A 20,965-nucleotide genomic window follows, 5' to 3' on the forward strand; every position below is an offset into this window, starting at 1 on the left:
CTCCCTAAAGTGATAACAGGTGGGAAACAGCCAGCTAACAAGTGTTTCAAACATCCACCCAGAGTGCTGAGAAATCCCAGCACAGCAGACAGGCGGGCAGGTGCTATTCATGGAGTATGGGAGATAATGAGGGAGGAACTAGGGAGAAAATAATGAGTCTTTGTGATGATGGTGCTGCGCGCTCGCATGCGTGCATGCGTGCGTGCGTGCGTGCGTGTGTGTGTTGAAGAAAGAAAGAAGTTGTGTGAGCATTTGTCTAAAAAGGAAATTAAATGGAAAAATAACACCAGAGAATTAATCAATAAGATATTCTAGCATCATGTTTCCGGGGACGTGATGACAACTGAATTCTTTCTCACATATCTTATGTGCTGCCTCTTTCGTGTGGTAATAAGAGATGTTGATGGTATATAAATTGCCCATAAAGAGGTTAAAGAGAAGTGAAAGATTAGTTGTATAGGAGGAAATGGCTTAAAGAGCTGCAACATGAGAAGTTGAGCTGATTTGTAACGTGAAGCTGGAGTTAGCATAAAAAGGAGCACCAATGGAGTACTCTAGTTGGGGGGGTCTTGGTTTTGGCACAAGTAAAGCTATTTGGGGGAAAAAGCATCTTTAGAAAAGAGTAAACACATGTAACAAAAGTGTTGCTTGGAGGTAGAAGATGTTCTGAGGCAGTGTCAGACCCAGCAGGGATTATGGATAAAGTAAACACATGCAGAGAGGAAGACGCTTTGTTGCAGGGAAACGCAAGCTTGACGCATTTAGGATGATATTTATTATTGGAGCAACCTATTTTCTGCTGCTTTCAAATTTAAATAGAAAAAGGCGAAAGATGCCCGAGGCCATCCGTGCTCTGACAAAGAAACACGTGCTGTCAACAGGCAAGGTAATGGATACCTGAAGCTGATGCACTTGGCAGCAAAATGAATCAGTGAAAAGCCTCAGTAACAACTCTAACCATTCAGAACAATCCTGTCTCCTAGAAATGATGTGCATGTAGCGAATGTAATTGCCTTGTTGGATTATGGTCAGTTGCAATGCTTTATCAAATGAAGGAGAAGCTATGTTTGTGTAGTGCACACATGTTGTAGAGAGTTGGTCGGGTTCACACACATTCTATATCAACAGATATGTTTAATAATGTCTGCTCAGTATGTTGATAGAAAAGGTAGCTCACATATCGACTCACAACATAAGAAGCGCCAGATTTTGACACTGTAGTTTCCCACGTTTATCACTTGGGTTAAAGTTGAGGGAAATCATTTCAATTACATGTTAATAAAGTTCTACACAAACTCTGAACAACCAGATTATGTAGCCCCATGACTAAAGTCACATCACTGGACCCACAAAATCTTTCACATATTTTTCAAATATATGTTTAATTTTGCTTAAGTTACCACAAACTGATATTGTATTGACTAATCATTCATGCAGCACACCTGGACACGCCACCGCTCACTGAACAGATCTCTGCCTCACTGCCACAAATAACTGTCTCCACCTGCTGGCATGTAAAGCCGTCTCCTACCAGCCTTGTTCCAAAGACTTCTATTCCTGTCATCATCACGCATAGACCAGTAAACCGAAATGTGCACATCCCACACAGAAATCATAGTAATCTCTTAAGGATTAGGACAACTGCACCAACTCCAGCACCCAGAACAAACTCATTTAAAATGGCTCTCTTTAATGTGAGATCACTTTCAAGTAAGACTTTTATCTTAAATGATTTTATCTTGTCTGCAAATCTAGATTTTATGTTTTTAACTGAATCCTGGTTGCAAATGAATGACTATAGCCAGCTAGCTGAACTGTGTCCGCCTCAATATGATTGTTTTAGTCAACCGAGGGTCAGTGGTCGTGGTGGTGGGCTAGTGAGCGTGTATAGGAAATATTTAAAATGTCATCAAGTACGCTGTGATGAATTTAACTCCTTTGAAGTTCTCACTCTTAAAGTTGGAGGGCTGCAACCTATCATATTTGTTATAATTTATCGCCCCCCAAAACCGCCTGGAGGATTTTTATCAGAACTTCCTGAATTTTTATCTACTCTGGTTTTAAATTATGACAGAATTGTTCTTTGTGGCGATTTTAATATTCATGTTGATGACCCCAACAATGTTAATGCAACTAACTTTTTAAATATGGCCACTTCTTTTAACTTCAAACAACATGTCAAAGGGCAAACACATAACCGTGGTCATACACTGGACTTGGTTTTTACCCTGGGTGTCAGCGTCTCCTCTGTGGAATTAGTGGACATGACCATATCTGACCACAGATGTATTGTTTTTAGCTGCGATTCGCCTGTTACTCATGCCGCCTCACCAAGCTCCGTGTGTTCTTGCATCTTTAAATGAACAAAGTGTTTCAAAGTTTTGCACATTCTTTCAGAGCCAAAGCCAACACCTGTCTGATTCCAACACCAACAATCTGGTCGATCACTTCAATCATATCTGCTTGTCGTCAATAAATATTACTGCTCCTCTAAAAGGTTAGGCCTACGTCTAAAGCTAGTAAGCAACCCTGGATAAATGACAGCAATCGCAGCCTAAAAAGGGAATGCAGGAAAGCAGAGCGCAGATGGAAAAAATCCAGTCTCCAAGTCCATTACCTCAGTCTGAAGGATTTATTAATTAACTACAATAACATGGTTAAGGATGCAAGAACACACTATTTTTCTGAACTCATTACTACACATAAACACAATCCCAGGTTTCTGTTTAAGACTGTGGATCAGCTGGTAAATCCAATCCCTCCTTGTGCCTCAGCTGGAAGTAATGATGACTGTGAATTGTTTTTATCTTATTTTACCAATATCAATATATCAAGTGTCAATCAGAGCCTCTATTACCCCCGTGGCCTCTTACTCAGAGGTTCCTCACCAGCAACAAGAGAGTTTTAACCAGTTTTATCCCATCGACTTGTCTGAGCTTTTAAAAACAGTATCACAAATGAGAGTGTCCTCCAGCCCACTTGATGTAATACCTACAAAATTTTTACTGAAAGTAAAAGATTCTGTTGGGCCCCATTTGATCTCTGTTTTCAACAGCTCCCTATCTACTGAGACTGCCCTGCTTAAAGTCACCAATGACCTTTTAATGTCTGCTGATGAAGGCATGTGCTCAGTCCTGGTACTCCTGGACCTTAGCGCTGCTTTTGACACCATTGATCACAACATCATGTTAGACAGACTGAGGCACTGGGTGGGGATCTCTGGTACTGCCCTAGAATGGTTTTCATCCTACCTGTCAAATAGGAAGTTTTGCGTGTCTGTAAACAACTATGTCTCCTCATTCTGTCCAGTTAAATATGGTATGCCTCAAGGGTTGGTCTTAGGACCCATTTTGTTTTCCTTGTATCTGCTTCCCCTTGGACATATTATCCATAAACATGGCATTTCTTTTCATATTTATGCTGTTGACACACAAATATACTTGCCCGTCAGATCCACAGACCCTGGAATGCTGAGTTCACTTAACAACTGCCTTTGTGAAGATAAAAAATGGATGTCAAATAATTTCCTCCAGCTGAACTCAGACAAAACAGAAATCCTGGTCATCGGGTCTCAGCAGATGGCAAATCAAATACTGCCATCTGCTGGTTCCCTAGTAAATCACATTAAGCCTGTGGCAAAGAACCTTGGTGTTTGGTTTGATAGTAATTAATATTTCGAGCAGCACACCACAAAGCTTGTTCAATCATGTTTTTATCAACTTAGAAATATAGCAAAAATTCGATCTATGTTAACTTTTAAGGACACCGAGACCATTTTACACGCCTTCATCTCATCACGCCTGGATTATTGCAACAGCCTTTTCACCTGTTTAACCCAAAAATCTGTTGATCGACTCCAGACTGCCCAGAACTCAGCTGCCAGGCTTTTAACCAGAACAAAGAAATATGACCAAATTACTCCTATTTTAGCTTCATTACACTGGCTCCCAGTAAGGCCTCTCGCCTTGTTATATTTCTGACCTTTTAGTCCCATACGCACCAGCACGTACCTTGAGATCCTCGGGCAGAGGTCTGTTGTCTGTTCCAGAGTCTCGACTGAAAACTAAAGGGGACAAGCGCGTTTGCTGTCAGGGCCCCGAGGCTCTGGAACAGCCTGCCCGAGGAAATCAGGTCGGCTGAGTCAGTGAACTCTTTTAAGTCCCTTCTTAAAACATACTTTTATAGGAGAGCCTTTCCCGATCTTATTTGACTTTATTTTATCCCTTTTATTTATTGTATTTTACTAATTTTATATTAATCTGTATTTTAGTCTTTTCAATGTTTTCATGCTCTTACCTTGTTTTTTTGTATTATTCTTTACACTTGTTAAAGCACTTTGTAACTTGTTTTTGAAAAGTGCTCTACAAATAAGGATTATTATTATTATTATTATTGCAAAGAATGGATATTGTAGGAAAAAACAAATGTGTCAGAGAATGTTTTGCAGATACAGTCATAATCAACATCTTGAAACTTGCCAGATTCGTTTAACAACGTCTCCTCAGTGTGTTGATAGAAAATGTAGCTGGGGCAGAATCACATTTCCTCCAAAACGTATTTGCTGCTGCATATACTAATACAAGTATATAAACTGAGACAGAAACCTATGCATCACATTTTTACATGAAGCAAAAATAAGCCATGAGAGAAATATTACTGACAGAAATCACTGAGCAGGCACAAATTAGGGCATCTACAGGGAAACTAGGAAATTAGAGATACAAGCAGGCACGAACCAACACCTTAGAGTAGTATCATCGGAGTCAGCACAGGCCGTAGACATGAAACTTTATGTAGTCTGATGCTCAGCAGTCTGTTTACTTTACAGAACCTCGCTGTGCCACAGAAAGATGCAGCCAACAAGGCATAAGCAGGGAGCGGAGAGGAGGAAGCTCTGCTACTCTGAGCTGGCAGTCGAGGCTGCGCAGCAAAGCTGGAAAGCCAGAACACTGCAAAGGCTGGGTGCCATGAATTAGTTGCTACAGTACATCAACTAACAGTTAACAGTAATAATGAGCACATCTTACTATTGTTACAGCTGATACTACACAACTTCTCACTAGCTGCAAGTTGTACGCTCTGTGAGATCCACTCAAAGAGTCCATTTGTAGTCACTACTTTGTAACTCGGCTTCTGAACAGATTTTCACAGTAGGCCTGCCAGGCCTAGATCACACCAACTCACAACCGTCCTCCCACCCACCAGTGTCTAAAGCAAGTCAGGAATCAGTTGTATCAAAATTACTTTTTAAAGAGGCTCCCTTGAAGCGGTGCCTCTGTAACGGCCCCAGACCAGTCTCTTTGCAGCATGACAACAACAAGAGAACAAAAGAGTAGAGTGAAAGATACAGAGAGAGAGAGAGGGGGGACCACTTATCCAGTTTCCATTATGTTGTTTTTATCCCATGCAGCTAAAAGTGAAATAGTGTGAAATCTTCAGTGTGTATAGGAAACTGATGAGGTCAGTTCTCACATTTGAATCTAGTAGGAGATGAAACTGATATGAGAGACTGCGGGAGGACAGTAGGAGGAACAAATGTGGAAAGCGGGAACAGAGATACAGTCATCAAAGTTAGAGATAGCAGACAAGCCTTGAGATTAAAGGCAAGATGAACTTACAGTGGGGACTGACCGAGGAAGAGGAAAAAGGCCATTGTCATACAGATACAGTGATAAAAGGAAGAGGAAAAGGAGAAAGGACCAGACAGTGAGAGACTGAGAGCTGGATTGTGAGAAAAAGGAACGAGAGAGGGAATCAGCAACAAGATCACAAGAGAGGAAGAGGAATAAGACTGGGCGTTTGAGTTTTGAAAAATAATGCGAAATGAGATGCTAATGTAACAACAAAGGAGTGAGTGCCCTCCGGAGGGAGCTATGTTACAGCAAGCTGATTCAGTATGAACACAGCAGAGGGGGGAACTGAATTCAAAAATGCCCTTTATTAAACTGCTGCAATGTACACAGATTCATTCAGGTGCATATACAGTGATGAAAGTCAAACTAGATTTACATCACCTCACCTCTGGCCGTGTTTAAATAAAATGAAAACACCCCTCGAGTGAGGGGCGATTAAGGTCACAAAATGGGAAGAAACAGTACTATCTGCACATAACACCTCCTCCCCAGCACTGTAGATGTTCATGTCACCCTCCAGTCAGCGACACAAGGTGAGCATGAGGCCAAGGTCTACTGAGGGGTGAACGCAAACAAAGAGGAGAAATAAAAAGAACAAAGAAGAAACAATGGAGGCCCATGAGAACTGGAGAGAGGAAAAATGAGGAGAAGGGAGGTCTTTGGCAGACGGGCTTTTGAGTGGGAGGAGGAGATGAAGCTTTACAAGTAAAGGGGAATAATGGAGAGCTCCATGGTGCAAAAGATGTAATTACTCAGGGGAATAAGTGCTGGAGAGGAGTGATGTGGAGGATCTGTATAAGAAAAGTGACTGGGCAGTGCTCAAGAGACCGTCAAAGAGAATACTGAAGGAGGGGAGGAGCACCACTGACAGATAGAAGCCTAGAGATATTATAGGCACACCATGAAAAAATTAGAAAGCTGGAAAATCATTATAACAAGTCCTTGAGAGGATACTGAGAATGAGCAAACACCAAAGCACAATGAAAGAAAATAAAAGTAAGCTTAAGAATGGCAGAGATATCTGTGCTATAAAAAGATGCAGCGGCAATAGAGGTGTATTAAAGAGTACTGTTGTACAGAAAGAGCATAGCATTCATGTGTTGGATGAGACAGGGGCAGACTAAAAAAAATCTACAGTGATCTCAAGAGGATGTTGTGAATGAGTGAAAAAAAGAATTAGAGAAGGAGAAAATCTTTCAGGAGATTCAGTCGAAGTGAAGAGGTGCTACTGCGGGTGCAGCAAAGAAAGATGCAATTTGAGATAAAGATAAAAAAATAAAAATAAAAATACAAACCCTGAATGAGACCAACTTTTTAACATCTGTGTTTACTTAAATTTGCCTTAGCCAGTGGGACAGAAAAAAGTCTGTATGTATCCTGAGCTCTCTCGTTTGCCTGTAGGTTATATCTACTATTGCAAAACCTGAACTTCTGACTTATCTCCCTTAACTCTCTATGGCACCGTTTGACTCAACAATTTTCACCAAACTCAAACTTGAATATTTTAACCCATATAATGAAGCAACATCACATTTTTAGGGTGGGTTCAAAAACAAAAGACTGTGTTTTAATGCTAAAAACCCCCAGCTTATTCAGCTCATTCAGCTATCGTTGCCGTAGCTCAGAGGACCTGTAGGCTGGGAGCGTGTTAGCGGTGGCACGGGCTAATTGGGTTTCCGTTCTTAACTAGGCCAATTAATTAGGAAATGCTGCTGAGGCCATGAGCGCTCCACCGGGTCATTTAGGGATTACGGGGATAGAAGACGAGTCGTGGGAAGAGTAGAGGAGTGGAGGAAAGGAATCAAGGAGCTTATGAGCAAAAAGGTCACTCGAGAGGGTCTTTGTTGCGAGAATACCTCCCGCTGAATGCTATCACTAAGTGATTCATGGACTGAGGGTAATTACCCATTTGTGACAATTTAATCAAATCAATCACTTCTTTTGGGAGTCACTGAATTGAAAAACAGAGCCTGCTAATTCATGCAATTTCCCATCTGACACTCATTGTTGCGAATCTGCCGTGAGAAACATGAGAAATGATGGGGGAAAAAGATGTGGGAGAAATGGAAGAGAAGAGGAAGAGAACATTCACAGGCAGAAGACTGTAAGATGTGCTTTCATGTGTCCATCAGTTAGCTCTGTGCGAGGTTTCTAAAACCTCCAACATCTGCAGAAACGACAGCTAAGGCTTCACTTCTACCCACTTTTATATACAACCATGCAGCATTTGCACACTACTTTGCCTAACTGTATTATTAGCACATGAAAGCTTGAGATTTTAGACTCCAGATTCAGGTTAAGTTTGCCCCAATATGACAAATATTGCCTTCAGCTGCAGGTTTATGAAAAGCAAGGAACAAATCGCTTTCAATGTGTTCAGGTCAGATCAGGCTCAAATCTTCAGATATGAGTCAAGTCTGGTGAGAACAACAAGGGACCATGTGCTGTTTATTGTCTCCTTCTGAACAAAATATGTCCAAACACTCACCTCCACAAAGAGGAAGCAGGGCACGATGTAGGTGCTGGTCTTCTGCTGGCCTCTTTCATCAGGAAGGTTCCTCATCGTCCTCCTCTGTGCTAACAGCTGACTGTCAATCATCTGTGGAGTCAAAGGTCATTGCAAGGCTTTAGTTCACTTTGTTCTGTTTGTTTCAGAAGGATATGCTAGGTGTAGTGCTACTTTGCAATAGGAAGATAAACAACTTTATGTTTTGCAAAAGCTAAAATTGAAAATGTTCATAAAAAAAACTATCACCACAAACAAGCACAAAAAACATGTAAAGTTCATAAAGATGTGGATCAAGGTTTAATCAGTTGTGGACCATTTTGACAATTTTTGATCATTTTTAACATTTGCAAATGAACGTTGCACCCTCATTCATATCTAGATAAAACAGTATACCACTTGTATTAAGACAACTTCAAACCCATGCCAAGTCAGCCTGTAATATAAGTTTGGCTGTGGATAATACTTGGCTTGACTTATCAGTGTGGAAAGAGACCTGACTGGCACCTCGATTTAGTCACTTTGTTAGTGTTTAACATTGTGACTACATAGAGTCACTAAACAGTAGTCTGACTTCCAGACAAACAAGAGTGTAAATGGTAGTCTATTTATATTCAGTGCCTGACTTCAAGTACATCTTAGGGTGATGATTTCCTAGCCTGTTGAGTCACAGCAAAGAGGCAAATAACAATTTGTTCAACAATTACTTTTCCCCCCCAAACGTTGAGTACGTCTCAAAATATGTTCCTAGCTAAAAAAAAAAAAAAAAAAAAAAACAACCTCGGTAAGGCCCTCCTAACACAAAAAGACGTTTTAAACTCCATGTGTATTACATTGGTGTTGCTCCTATCTCTCAGGTGATACAGGGAAACACAGCTGTTTGTAGGGATTACATTCATATTGGATGAGGCGACTGCGATTACTTCCAATGCCAACCTTCAAGGTGAGCAGCGTTTCCAATTTAACGCAAGACTAGAATTCCCATCTCAGACCAACAATTAATTTTAAAAGTACACTATGATGAAATGTAACTCCTCAAGTACTGGATTTAAGTAGTAAGTACCTACTAGTGTGCAGATTCGGATAATTAATACAAAATACAATTAAGTAATAATGAATTATGATGTATAGTATTATCAGAGATTACACTAGCCTGCAGTACATAACATTTAGCCCCACCTTTAGAGGCTGCAACATTACACAGAGATGCATCAGTTTCATCAGTCAATTATAATTCAGTGAAATAATACATTTGATTCTGAAATGGGAGATTCTGTATAATGAGTACTTTTATTGTTTGTACTTATACTTTAGGTATATTTGATACTAATACTTAAGTTAAATTTTGAATGCAGGATTTTACTTGTAAAATACTATATCTGAACACCTCTTCCACCACTGCAATTAAGATGTTTTTTCTAAGGTTGTGTGGTTCCACAAAGGGTGGAATCAAACCTTCACAGTAGACAATGGAAGCTCTATGTGTCTACTACTACTACTAAAGAGCTTCAGTCATAATGAGTACTCTTTACACCTGGGGACCACGATGTGCGGTCCATCCATTAATAAATCAGGGACCTTCCACACTGCTGGTAGCCCATGTGCTTCATGTTGTCAATTTTACCGATAATCATGCCTGAGCACAAAAAGGGAATCCTTTTATCATCAAAAACAACTATTTTTATGTGCACGCCTACACATACACACAAACTCACTCATCCATATGTAGAGATGCCCACGAATATACATTCTGCATGATAAAAAATGCGCGCGCACACACACACACACACACAGTACAGTTAGGCAATCAAAAGAGATGGTGGGGGGAAATGAGGTTGAAAGGAGGAGAAGTAGAGTGGAAACAGAGGAGCGATGATCAAAAACAAAAGCCTGACAGAAAGAGATAAGAGAGAGACAAAGTCATGATGCAGACATTTGGAGACTCTTCAGAAGTGAAGATGTTGGGGGTGAAAGCCAGCAGACTCAGCAATGGGAAATAATAGCGATTGGGGGGATAACACGTAGAAGTTGAAGAAAACAGCTTCAGTCCCCAAAATGGGGAAGAGATGGTGAAGAAAGTTAAAGTAGGAAGGCCAGTGTATGAGATTCTCAGGGTATTCTGACATGCAAATGACTGCACTCATGCTAAATAATGTCAACTTCTGCTCTTTTAAGTTTGGGACGCCTCAAAAGGCATTTAAATATATCCTCCTTGAATCTTAAACAGCAAACGCAATTTGGAACTTGGAACTTTGAATTCATGATTTTATCAATGATAAAGCAAATGCTCTCACCACAGTCTTGAATATATATTTTTTCATTCAAACACCAATTGGTTCTCGTCTCAGATATCAAGCCGGTTCGCTCATCTCCTTGACAACAATTATTTCGCTGACTTTATGGCTGAGGGCGAATCTCTGCTGCCGTGTCAGCCCTCTCCCAAATCAATGGTCATTTTTAGTGAGAGGGGAGGAAGCCACAAGGTTGGAATGCATCCATGTCTTCATAGTGTACTAGACACCTATCAATGACATAGCAAATTTGAAACAAGAACCAACATTTTAATCCTGAAATCAATCTAATCCTTTCTTTTTCAAAGTAAAACATAAAATAGTAAGGAAAGCTCAATGATGAATTCCTGTTTACAAAGACAAAATCATCTTGTCATTCACAATGAAAATACAGAGTGTATGTTTGCATGTCAGGAGAACAAGAAAAGATTCCTTTTGAATATTGCTCAAATGTGTTTTAAAGAGCACTACAGTATAATGCATTATTAACTAAAGCATTAAAAGTTGTAATACTCCCTAAAACCTTAATTCACTCATCTGGACCAGTTTAATTTAACAGAATATTGTTATCGAAGATTACCAGACTTCTGAACAACCCGGCAACAAGCTGAGCTTTAAAGAGAGAGTAAAGAAACCTACATATTAGGAATGCACCGGTCTGTATAACACAGTTACTGAATAATGCTCCCTTCAATTTAAACATGAAGGATTAGAAAAAAATATTTCTGCTAAATCACCTCAGGTTGCTTTCCACAAACTTGAACTTCAATTATCTGGCAATGAGGTCCCTCTTGGCAGTTTCTGTTCCACCTCATAGATTTATCATCATGGCCTTTTATTAATAGCTTCACATAAGACTTGTTTATTGCCGCAAATGTTTGAAACCTCAAAACATTGCCTTCAAAAAAAACTCTCTACAATGTCTATTTGTACAAGCCACACATATAGTTTTGTATTTCTGTCTATTGTTCAATGTTTGGCTGATTGACAGGTACACACACGCACAGCAGAACAGTCTCCACTCACTGTGTTTAAGTGTGTTAATTATTCATGCTGTGGTTCATATACTCATTTCACTCCTCTTTCTCCACTATCGTCTGTCTGCCTCATGGGAAACACTATCCCACAATTATCCCACTATTCCAATATAAGTACAAGTAATTCTACTGCAGTCAAGCCTCGGGACGAAGTGCTTTGATTGGTGAAACAGCATTCAGTGATGCTAAGTAAAGACAGAAAAGGTTACACAAGTTATTGCAGAAGACAAAAAGGATTGTAAATATACATACATGGACACAAACACAAGAGATTTGGGTCTTCCTTTATGTACCCATCTCCCTAGGTAGTGAGAAGCAATCAGGCATAAGGTTGGCATGACTGATTGTCTCTTGTGTTGCTGTCCATGTCGTTCACTATGACGTGCATCCTTAAGCTTTGCACTGGCACCACGTAAAAACAAAAGACCCACTCACTATCTCGCTGGCACACACGCATAAGCACACATACAAGTGACCATCATCCCAGCGTTCATTTCATGTCAACTTGGATGTCAGTCCAACAAGTGGTGCTGCACAGTTGATGCCTGTGTGTGTGCGCGTTTGCGTATGCGAGCGAGAGAGAGAGATCAAGAGAGAGACAGAGAGAGAGCGCATCCTGCACAGAATTCCTGCTGTGCTGCACCTGAGGTTCAACAATGTGGGTCATAGAGATGCACAATCTCACTTACACACACACACACACACACACACACACACCACTTTCAGGAACAACCCATTTCCCACAAGAAGCAGAAGAAAAAGCAGGGCAGTTTGAAAAACTCTCACCTTAAATCTCTGTATGTTGGAATCAGTGCTGCTGCACAGTGACCGCTGCCTCCTCAGAATCCGCGTCTCTAGGAGGATTTGCTCCTGCAGCGGACTCCCATTCTGTGGTTGCGTTGTGGTTTCAGCTTCGCTTCTTTCTCTTTTCCCCCTTCTCGTCTCTTTCAAAGCAAAACCACCCTTCACTTCCACCGCTCCACCAGTGAGAAGCCCTCGGCACTGGGGGGGGAGAAAGAGAGAGAGAGAGAGAGAGAGAGAGAGCTTGCCACACTGCCAGGCACCCAGCCTCCAGCCAGCCTAGTCTATATCTGTCTGCACTCTACCGCTAGGTCGCTAAGCTAAATATGATGATCTTCAACAGCACTTCAAGGCTAATTAGTCAAATGTAGGGATCCACAGGCTGGTGAGGGAGGCTCCTCAGCGAAGTTGCCGGTGGATATGGTGAATATAAGGAGAGGAAGGGAGAGAGAGGATGTGTATGTGCATCTGTATGCATGTGTGTAAGAGAGAGAAAGAGAAGGAGAGGGAAGGAGGAGGAGGAGGAAAAAACAGAGTGGGAAGAGGGAATAGGAGAATGAGACAGCTGGAGTGGAGACTGAGAGCAGAATGTGTGTGTGAGAGAGATGCAGAGAGAGATCGGGAGAGAGAGAATGAGGAACTCTATGTATGTCAGAGGCTGAGGCAACACAGTGGCTAAAATGGTAGACACTGCACTTTAGTACCCCAGGACACCACTTTGATACTGGCAGACACCATGGGCTTTGTGAGACTGTGACAGCACAGGTGTGTGTGCGCACGGGAGTGTGTGTGTGTGTGTGTGTGTGTTTTATGGGATCATGGCAACTCAAAGCAGGAGATAAAAAGTAACCAGACAGTATAGTGTTGGTGTTTTGTGTTTGTGAGCAGCGTGTCATGTATACTCAACATGACTGACAATAATGACAATGTGAGCTCAGGTGAACAGGGACCACAATCGAGCTCAGCCCCTAGGAGAGCAGAGAGTGAGTTAATGATACATGGTCAAGTGGAAAAGTGGGACGCATCCTGCAAACGGCCCTATGTGGGTCAGAGGCCCCCAGTTGCGAGCTCACCAGCAGCTTTTGGCTGTTTTTCTGTGTGTGCATTGGTGTATACCTACTTACATAATGGAATGGGTTTGCCTTTAACACATTCTCTGCCTCCCTCAGGGCTAACACAAAGACGGTGTGTGTTTCTGTGTACATGTATGTGTTGACGTGTGTTGGTACATGTTTTGACATGCGACAATGGCACCAGTGGAATGCTGGACACAAAGAACTGTCCCTCAGGCATTGCCACACAGGTCTGAATGTCCACGTTGTCCACAAAATGCTTGTAAGCATCTGACTTACTGTACATATTTTAGGCATTCAAGGTTAGAATACAGAAGGTTTTTTTGCCTTCAATATTGCTGTGTGTGTGAAATTTATTCAGATTTAAAGAAACAGCTTGATGGGTAATGTGCTTATTCACTTTCTTGTCGAGAGTTAGATCAGAAGATCAATATCACTATCATGTTATTAAATATGAAGCTACCGCCAGAAGCCAGTTAGCTTCGCTTAGAACAAAGACTGGAAAGGGGGGGGGGGGGGGGGGGGGGGGGACAGCTAGCCTGATTCTGTGAATAGTTAACAAAGTCTGCCTACCAGCAACTCTAGCATGTTATATTGTTTGTTAAATTCACACTATATTTCTTGACCAGTTGCAGTATTTCCTAGTCTCAGCTGGACAACACAGACAGCAGGCTAGCCATTTCCCCCTGTTTCCAGCCTTATTGCTAAGCTAAGCTGCTGCAGGAGATAGCGTCATATTTACACTACAGACATGAAAGTGGTATGGATAACAAATTATCCAGGATCATGACATCTTCATCCCTTTGAAATCTAGTTTGAGTGGGACAATTATGGTACAGCGTACAGTCAGAGTATGCCATTACCAGAAATAAAATCTCAGGAGAATAGGTGGACAAGCAAAAGGTACAGCACCCCCTTTGCCAATACAAATTTCCAAATACATCTTTTACAAAGAAGCCAAAACATGTCAGGAAACTGCAAAGCTGACCCTCTTGTTGCCGGAAAGGGACCACGGACCACTCACAGTAAAGTGTATTTTTTTCCTGAGAATGATGGATAAAATCACATGGTATCACAAATGTCATAGTTCCCATGGCAACTTGCTGCATTCATAGAGTAGAATGACAAACAAGGAAATGCGCATATGCTGAAATACACCCACACCTGCACATTTAATAGTGCGCATACAATGTAGATGAAACAAGTGCCACTTAAAAATGGCCTTGCTCACAAACCATTGAATTCAAATACCTGAGTGACACCCCTCTCACAAAAGCACACCTAATTTAACTAGTCTGACTCAATGCTGTCTGAGGCAAACAGAAATTCATTGCACAGAAGTTGACAAAGAAGACATAAAAGAAAATAAGCAAAACTCTTAAACGAATGACTCAGTTAATGATGTTTAATCCCTGGCATTGCAATCAAAAGCTCAAAACTTAGATAAAATGGGAGTACCATATCAAGCAAGTTAAGACAATTTCATTTCTTCCTCTTCTTATAATTATCAGTGATAATTACTGCCACTTGAATAACCCCTGAAAGTCCACTAAAGCCATACCCCATTGTACAGTTTTAATAAAGGCAAAAGAGGCAAAAGCATCACCGTTAAAAGCATCATGAGATCATTTTCCACAGGTACAAAGGTTTTTATGTAACACCAGCACCTGCTTGCTGCAAGGACATAGAAACAACTGCAGTATATTTCAGTGACTATATTAATATCTGTCTTTTTACAGCCTCCCAAAGGACATCTATATTATCCGCCCTATCACTTTAACTCTTATTACTCCAGCCGTAGCATCTCTTCCATGACAGTTGATGCCTTTTAGGTAAAATAACTCAGTTAGCATCATACATTTTAGGAATATAAAGAGTAAGAGGAGATGTCAAAGTCAAGGGCAAAACAGGGAAGGTAAGATACTGTAGGACTCTGTAAATAGAGCAAGTACACAGAGGTGAGCATGCGTAGCCTACTAACAGCTAGACACACACACATGCAGTAAACCTGTCCTCTCTTGACTTTCTTTTTGACACACTCTTTCAGTGCAGTATCCCTGAGGATTAAGTCTATACTGGATAATTCTCCATCAAACAATCTACATCCAATCCAGTAAATACTGTGACCTACATGTAGTGAAGGTGTGGAGGATGGCATTTGGCATATTGAACATAATCGGGGTCTTTTAGTCCAACATCTAATATAGACATTCTTGGCTGGCTGCAGGGTTGCAGGCCTCCTTACACAACCATACACATACAAGTTAGCATTCACGTGAAATATTTTCACACTAACTTATAGGGCACTGGGTTGGCTGAGTGGTTAGACAAACTGTCCTTCAGCTGATACAACATAAGGTTGTGATTTTTTTGGCAACAAGCATCTGCACTGCTAATGGTTTCCATGACTTCTTTTGCTCACAAGAAATTGCCCAAAAAAATATGAATGAACCTCACATCAGTAACCAATCTTTTCCCCTTTTTATTGTGTGCACAGCAACACAAATGTACAGGCTCAAATGGGGCTCTTTCTACAGTATGCTACACAAGCACATACAGGCAAACAAAAGGGCAGTGTTTAGAAGGTGCTGGTACTCGTATTCATGAACACACACATACAAAAGCACACGCACACATGCCGTATTGTTAAGGAAAGGTTGCTATACTCACAAATACCCCCCCGCAAACACGCACACAAAAGACAGTGAGACTGTTTGGCCATATTGTGAAGGGAAAGCCGTGTGATATGAGCCTGTGTGCTCCCACTATCTGGCTGTTCATGTGAAGACTCTCTCTTGTCTTGGGGAATCAGAAGTAGGCCGAGTCAGTGGATGTGCTCATTTCATACACCATCACTGTGGATCACAGCCAAGGACATTCTCTCTTCAAATTGCCATGTGAGGGAATTTCAGCCATAAAGAATTAATCAGATTTAAAGCAAAATGGATTTTAAAGAAGATACAGCACAGGTCAGCAAAGTTGTAATTTATGGCTAAAATACTGACCATTTCTAAAGACGTTGTCGCGCTAGTACTTCTGGGGTTCATACCCTAGATTTGGGCATATTAAAAAAGCAATTAATTGCCAGAAAATGAGCCTGAAGTATATTGTGGTATAAATGAAATATGAGTAAGCTATAATGAAATATACATAAAAATAGCTTGGCCTAGTTTTATTTCATGGTGCTACAGCTATGAAGTAGTTGAATGGTGCCTTTGGTCTGTCCTTCCTGCCACGCATGAATAAAACTTTTTATCCTTTCCACTCCTTGGTCAATATAGGTAAGTGACACGAGGTAATATCAGACACTTCAAGAAAATGTTTTGGGGTTTTTTGGTCTGAACAGTATAAAAGGGAAATTTGGGTATGGTTACATGCAAAATACAGTCCCAATTTTGCAAACGACGTGTGTAGGATGTGTGAGGAAACAAAGCCTCGAACACAACATACCATACTAAAAAACACATTTGGAACTGAAATCCTGCATCTTAGAATACCCAGATGGATGTGTTGTGTGCTGCGTATTGTGTATATTGTTCTACTGATCTTTCAAATCAAAAGAATACTCCACAAAAAACTATGTTAAAAATACAACAAAAATCAACCCCAGTATAGCTTGGGAGGTGGCACTGAAAGGTTTTGAGCTTGCTCCCGCACAGAGGACAACCGCAGCAGCCAACCTGGATTTACAATGGATTTCCACAGTGACACTGTATCACAGAGGGGAAATAAATATCAAAAGCAGTCCAGAGAAGCTTTTAAAAAAGCATCTGCAGCATAAGCCACTACTTCTTTTCTGTCAATTCATAAACGTATTTTCCAGCCATTTATTCATATTTTCATCCAAATGTGCCAGAAAATGGCAAAATAAACAGCTTTTAGATAGCTGTTTACATCTGACATTCAACCAGAGGACAAGCCAAGCACTATAGCCCATCCAATGCATAGCTTTATTGTCGATTGAAAATTGAATGGATGGTGAGCTAATAGTGCTTGTTTATTGCTGTTCTGTTTTTAAAATGGGTGACATTTTCAGAACAGTAGAATGGCAGATTCAAAATAAACCAAAAGCAGAGAATTAAGGCAACCATTGTACATCCATTTTCACCTTTCACGTTAAAAGGCAAGACATGAAAACCTTAATTTGAGCTGAAAAATAATTTACACTTTTGAGTCACCCCTTTTATTCAGACAAACGTTTTAAATTACATGTAATATTTTTACCTGTATTCTAGTTTGTGTTCTATTCGTCAGATATAGTGCAGTGTGTTCCACGCAAACATTACCTTTTTGCAGAGATGCCTCATTTCATCAAAATCACTTCTGGTAACATGGCTTGGCCTTGCAGCACCTGCAAAAACAGACCATGCATGGGGAGACTGGTGTTTGAGATACATTTAAAGGTTGACTGGCTGCATCCAAACATGCACTGAATCAGACGTCTATCAATAAAAAAATAATGATATCACAAATTTAAAAGTAGGCTGAGTTTGATCTTCGTTCCACAGCTTTTAAGCTTGAGCAAGCCAAACAGAAAAGTAAATATTATAGTGACTTTTAAGTTTCTCTCCACAACACTATTTTCAATCGCCAGATGGCATGTCATATTGGTAAGTAGAAAGCATCTCAACCTTGCTTTTGAGGAAAGCTGTTTGTCTGCTCTGCAGTCATTCTGGTCGACAACAACAGGAAACATGAGGCTGCTGCTGCTGTCTGGAGGGCTGGCCTCACGGTAACGACTGGAGTCAGGTAACCACCGGACAGACAGACTATTCCTCCTCACGGACGGCGTTAGACACAAGGGGAGGCGGCGAAAGCGGCTTTCCGGGTTTCACTTCGTTTTTCATCAATGCCGCGACTTTCTCTCTGAAACAAACTTTACAGACCTTTAAAAGTTTTTCAAACGTAACAGCGTGTCGTCGGCTGTTCATGTGACGCGTCGCGTTCGGGAGCCAGCTCGGCGCAGAGGCTACTCAGGTGTTCACGGGGAAGTTTGTGTCCTATTTTATTCTTGCCACATAATTAATCGAGCTCGGAGGAGGATTTGTCTCTCTTTTTTTGTTTTGCCGCGTGTGCGTCTCTGTTTGGTTTCGTTTTCCTTCTTCAGTTTTTTGGACTCAAAAGTATCAGGTGACCGAGTTTGAACAGGTAACATTAAGTTTGTTTTGGCTTATTTTCTGCATGAATTTTAACACAATTTCGGTGTACGTGCTCCGTTGACACCTTTTGAAAATGGGCCAATAGGTGGAAGTGAGCCCAGCCCCAGCAGCTGTTGACTTGTCTGACCTCTAATCATTGCAAACCAAAGTCATGGATTGATTAAAAATTCTTTAAAATATAATTTGGCTGTTCAAACGTCACTATTGCTTTCTGAAACTCTTTGGCTTCATAAATCCCTACCAAATCTATAGATTTGGAAAAAGAGTGAGTTTGCAGTAACCACCTTATCAGAATTATATTTCTTTCAGCATGAAGTCTATGAGTAGGGTTTGTTCTCAGTACCAAGGTTTATGAGTAGCCAAAAGCTCAAGTCTGCAGGGAATTTACAGTTTTAGGATGCAGTGATGAAGATAGTGGGGCTATTATTTGACACTTTCCTTGCTGCTGTTGCAGATGCATCTTACCACTAACTGCGCGCGCACACACACACACACACACACACACACACACACACACACACACACACACAGACACAGCCTACACTCATACAACACAAGATCTCAAGTTTTGTAAGGGAAAAAAAAAGATTAACCACACATTCATTTGTTGTCTAACTCTCATATGTATGACTCACCAGCTTTACGGCAAAACACACTGCTGTTTCATCACTTTTAACCACACATGCTGGATCTGTGCTATAGTTTCATTTAAAAAAGCCAATATCTGTCCTGCAACGAACCAAACAAAAGCTGCTTGACGTGCAGCTGAGCATACTGATTTACAAGTAGAGATCCCAGTAGGAGCTCCTGACATGGCTATTCTTCTGTCAAGCTTAGAAACTGAGGGCCTTGAGGCCTTATCCAGGGGGTGTTACTCATCTCTGGCTTAATTTGAATTTCAGCAAAGAGTTACTTTCTTTTTGCTTTGTTAAAAAGCATCCTTACGCTTGAGGTTTCAAAGAGAATTTGCACATAGGAGACACAAAAATATAAATGTCACAGCAGCCAAAGAAGCGAGCTAATTACAGATCCGCACTGCTCTTTATGACACAATAAACGGGACATTCACCATCCTCGGAAAATTATGAAATAAATTTCAGCTGGTGTCACCCTCAGACAAACCCTCCTGTTCTGAAAACACTCAATTTACAGATATATAAAACTTTTTTTAAGAAACAGCCATGATGGGGATCTAGTAGATGCTGTAAATTATATTCGTTATATGCTCTTGTCAGCTTTGTAGCAACGTTGCACAGGGTTTTGATACATCAGCTTGATGTTCCTATGCCATTGAATGGTTCTGTCACTCTGCTGTAGTTGAATGACATTCAAATCAGTACATGGGCTGCAGATTATTATTGGTGTTAGCAGATACATGACAAGAAATTGAAGTAGAGAAATACCAAACATATGTTTTGAAAGCTTCACCATTATATAGTTTCTCCACCAGAGAGTAGTGACAAGTAAAATTTCCTGCTGAGCTCGCAAAGGTCATATCTCTCCAGTGCAGCAATCAGATATGATATTCCATTTGTCACTAAAACCTGTGTATCTTTGTGCATGACTGATCTGCTGGCCCGTTTGCTTCTTTCAGCTGAAAGTTTTTTTTTCTTTGGTTCAAACAAAATATAGCATAGAGCCCTGGTCGCTGTGCTAGTCACTTGCAAAGCAGTTTGGTTTTGATATGAATCTGCGAAAATCCACCCCAATGCACAAAGAGGAAGAGAGAGGAGGGGTAGAGTGGGCGAGATAGCTGTTAAAGGTACAATGTGTAATTCCTGGCCACATGCTCCAAACAAATAGGAGGCAGCATTTCGCATCCTCCTCCCCCTCAGCCAGGCTACTTTCTACGCAATTCTGCTCATCTGCGCTTTTCTAATCACGTTTAACGTTAGAGCTGATCTGTATAATAACCTCATAAATTAAGCTTTTCATGTCTTTCTGGATTAGTGGGGTGTTGCTTCTTGTGCAACAATGAAGTTAAAAGGACTATCACCTTGTGTTATGATCTTCCGGGAGGGACTTCTCTCTGTCACTCTGTTTGGGAAGATCAAGTGATAGCAAGAGACAAAAAAGTTGACGTAGCGTAGGAACGAGAAGTCAGTCGAGCCAGTTCTATGTCTTTGTCCTCTCATGTTGAACAGAGGGCAGACTGGACGCTACAGTGACTCACTATCGCCTCTCAAGGCACAAGTGGTATTACAACACAGGACGGGCTGGGGCTAGCTGATTAGCACGCTAAACTCAGGAGATACTTTTGCCAAATCTTACACATTGTACATTTAAACACCAGATAAAAGCAAAAGTTTATCTTTTCAAATCATGTTGAAGAGAGCAGGAGAGAGTCAGACTCTTTACAACAGGGAGGGAGATTCAAAACAAGAGAGATAAAGGAAAGGAGACAGAAGAGTAGATGGGAGTGATGACTCCTTTTCTTGCCAAGGGGGGTAATGGATGAGTTTTCA

General features: G+C 41.0%; 2 protein-coding genes across 14 annotated transcripts in view; one reads left to right on the forward strand and one right to left on the reverse strand.

Annotated features, from left to right (window-relative positions):
• Positions 1-18,107, reverse strand: part of LOC119899224 (phospholipid phosphatase-related protein type 5-like) — a 64,358-nt gene extending 46,251 nt beyond the window's left edge. For 3 of the 8 annotated variants that reach the window (XM_038713721.1, XM_038713719.1, XM_038713720.1), the window contains exons 1-4: positions 17,973-18,107; positions 17,628-17,692; positions 12,254-12,469; positions 8,122-8,232 (exon numbers count right to left, since the gene is read on the reverse strand). In XM_038713721.1, coding sequence (XP_038569649.1) covers positions 8,122-8,232; positions 12,254-12,469; positions 17,628-17,692; positions 17,973-18,012 — 432 coding nt within the window. In that variant the 5' untranslated portion in view covers positions 18,013-18,107. Of the gene's footprint in view, positions 1-8,121; positions 8,233-12,253; positions 17,052-17,627; positions 17,693-17,972 lie in introns of those variants that run through there. The other 5 variants (XM_038713725.1, XM_038713724.1, XM_038713723.1 and 2 more) reach the window with 5 other exon arrangements.
• Positions 17,979-20,965, forward strand: part of LOC119899223 (paralemmin-3-like) — a 38,051-nt gene continuing 35,064 nt past the window's right edge. For 4 of the 6 annotated variants that reach the window (XM_038713712.1, XM_038713714.1, XM_038713715.1 and 1 more), the window contains exon 1: positions 18,356-18,489. The gene's annotated coding sequence lies outside the window, so the exon portion shown is untranslated. Of the gene's footprint in view, positions 18,091-18,355; positions 18,490-20,965 lie in introns of those variants that run through there. The other 2 variants (XM_038713713.1, XM_038713716.1) reach the window with 2 other exon arrangements.

The sequence above is a fragment of the Micropterus salmoides genome, unplaced genomic scaffold (assembly GCF_014851395.1).
Source record: "Micropterus salmoides isolate LMB-PRFRI ecotype aquatic unplaced genomic scaffold, ASM1485139v1 Ms_hic_scaffold_12, whole genome shotgun sequence".
NCBI classification, from domain to species: domain Eukaryota; kingdom Metazoa; phylum Chordata; class Actinopteri; order Centrarchiformes; family Centrarchidae; genus Micropterus; species Micropterus salmoides.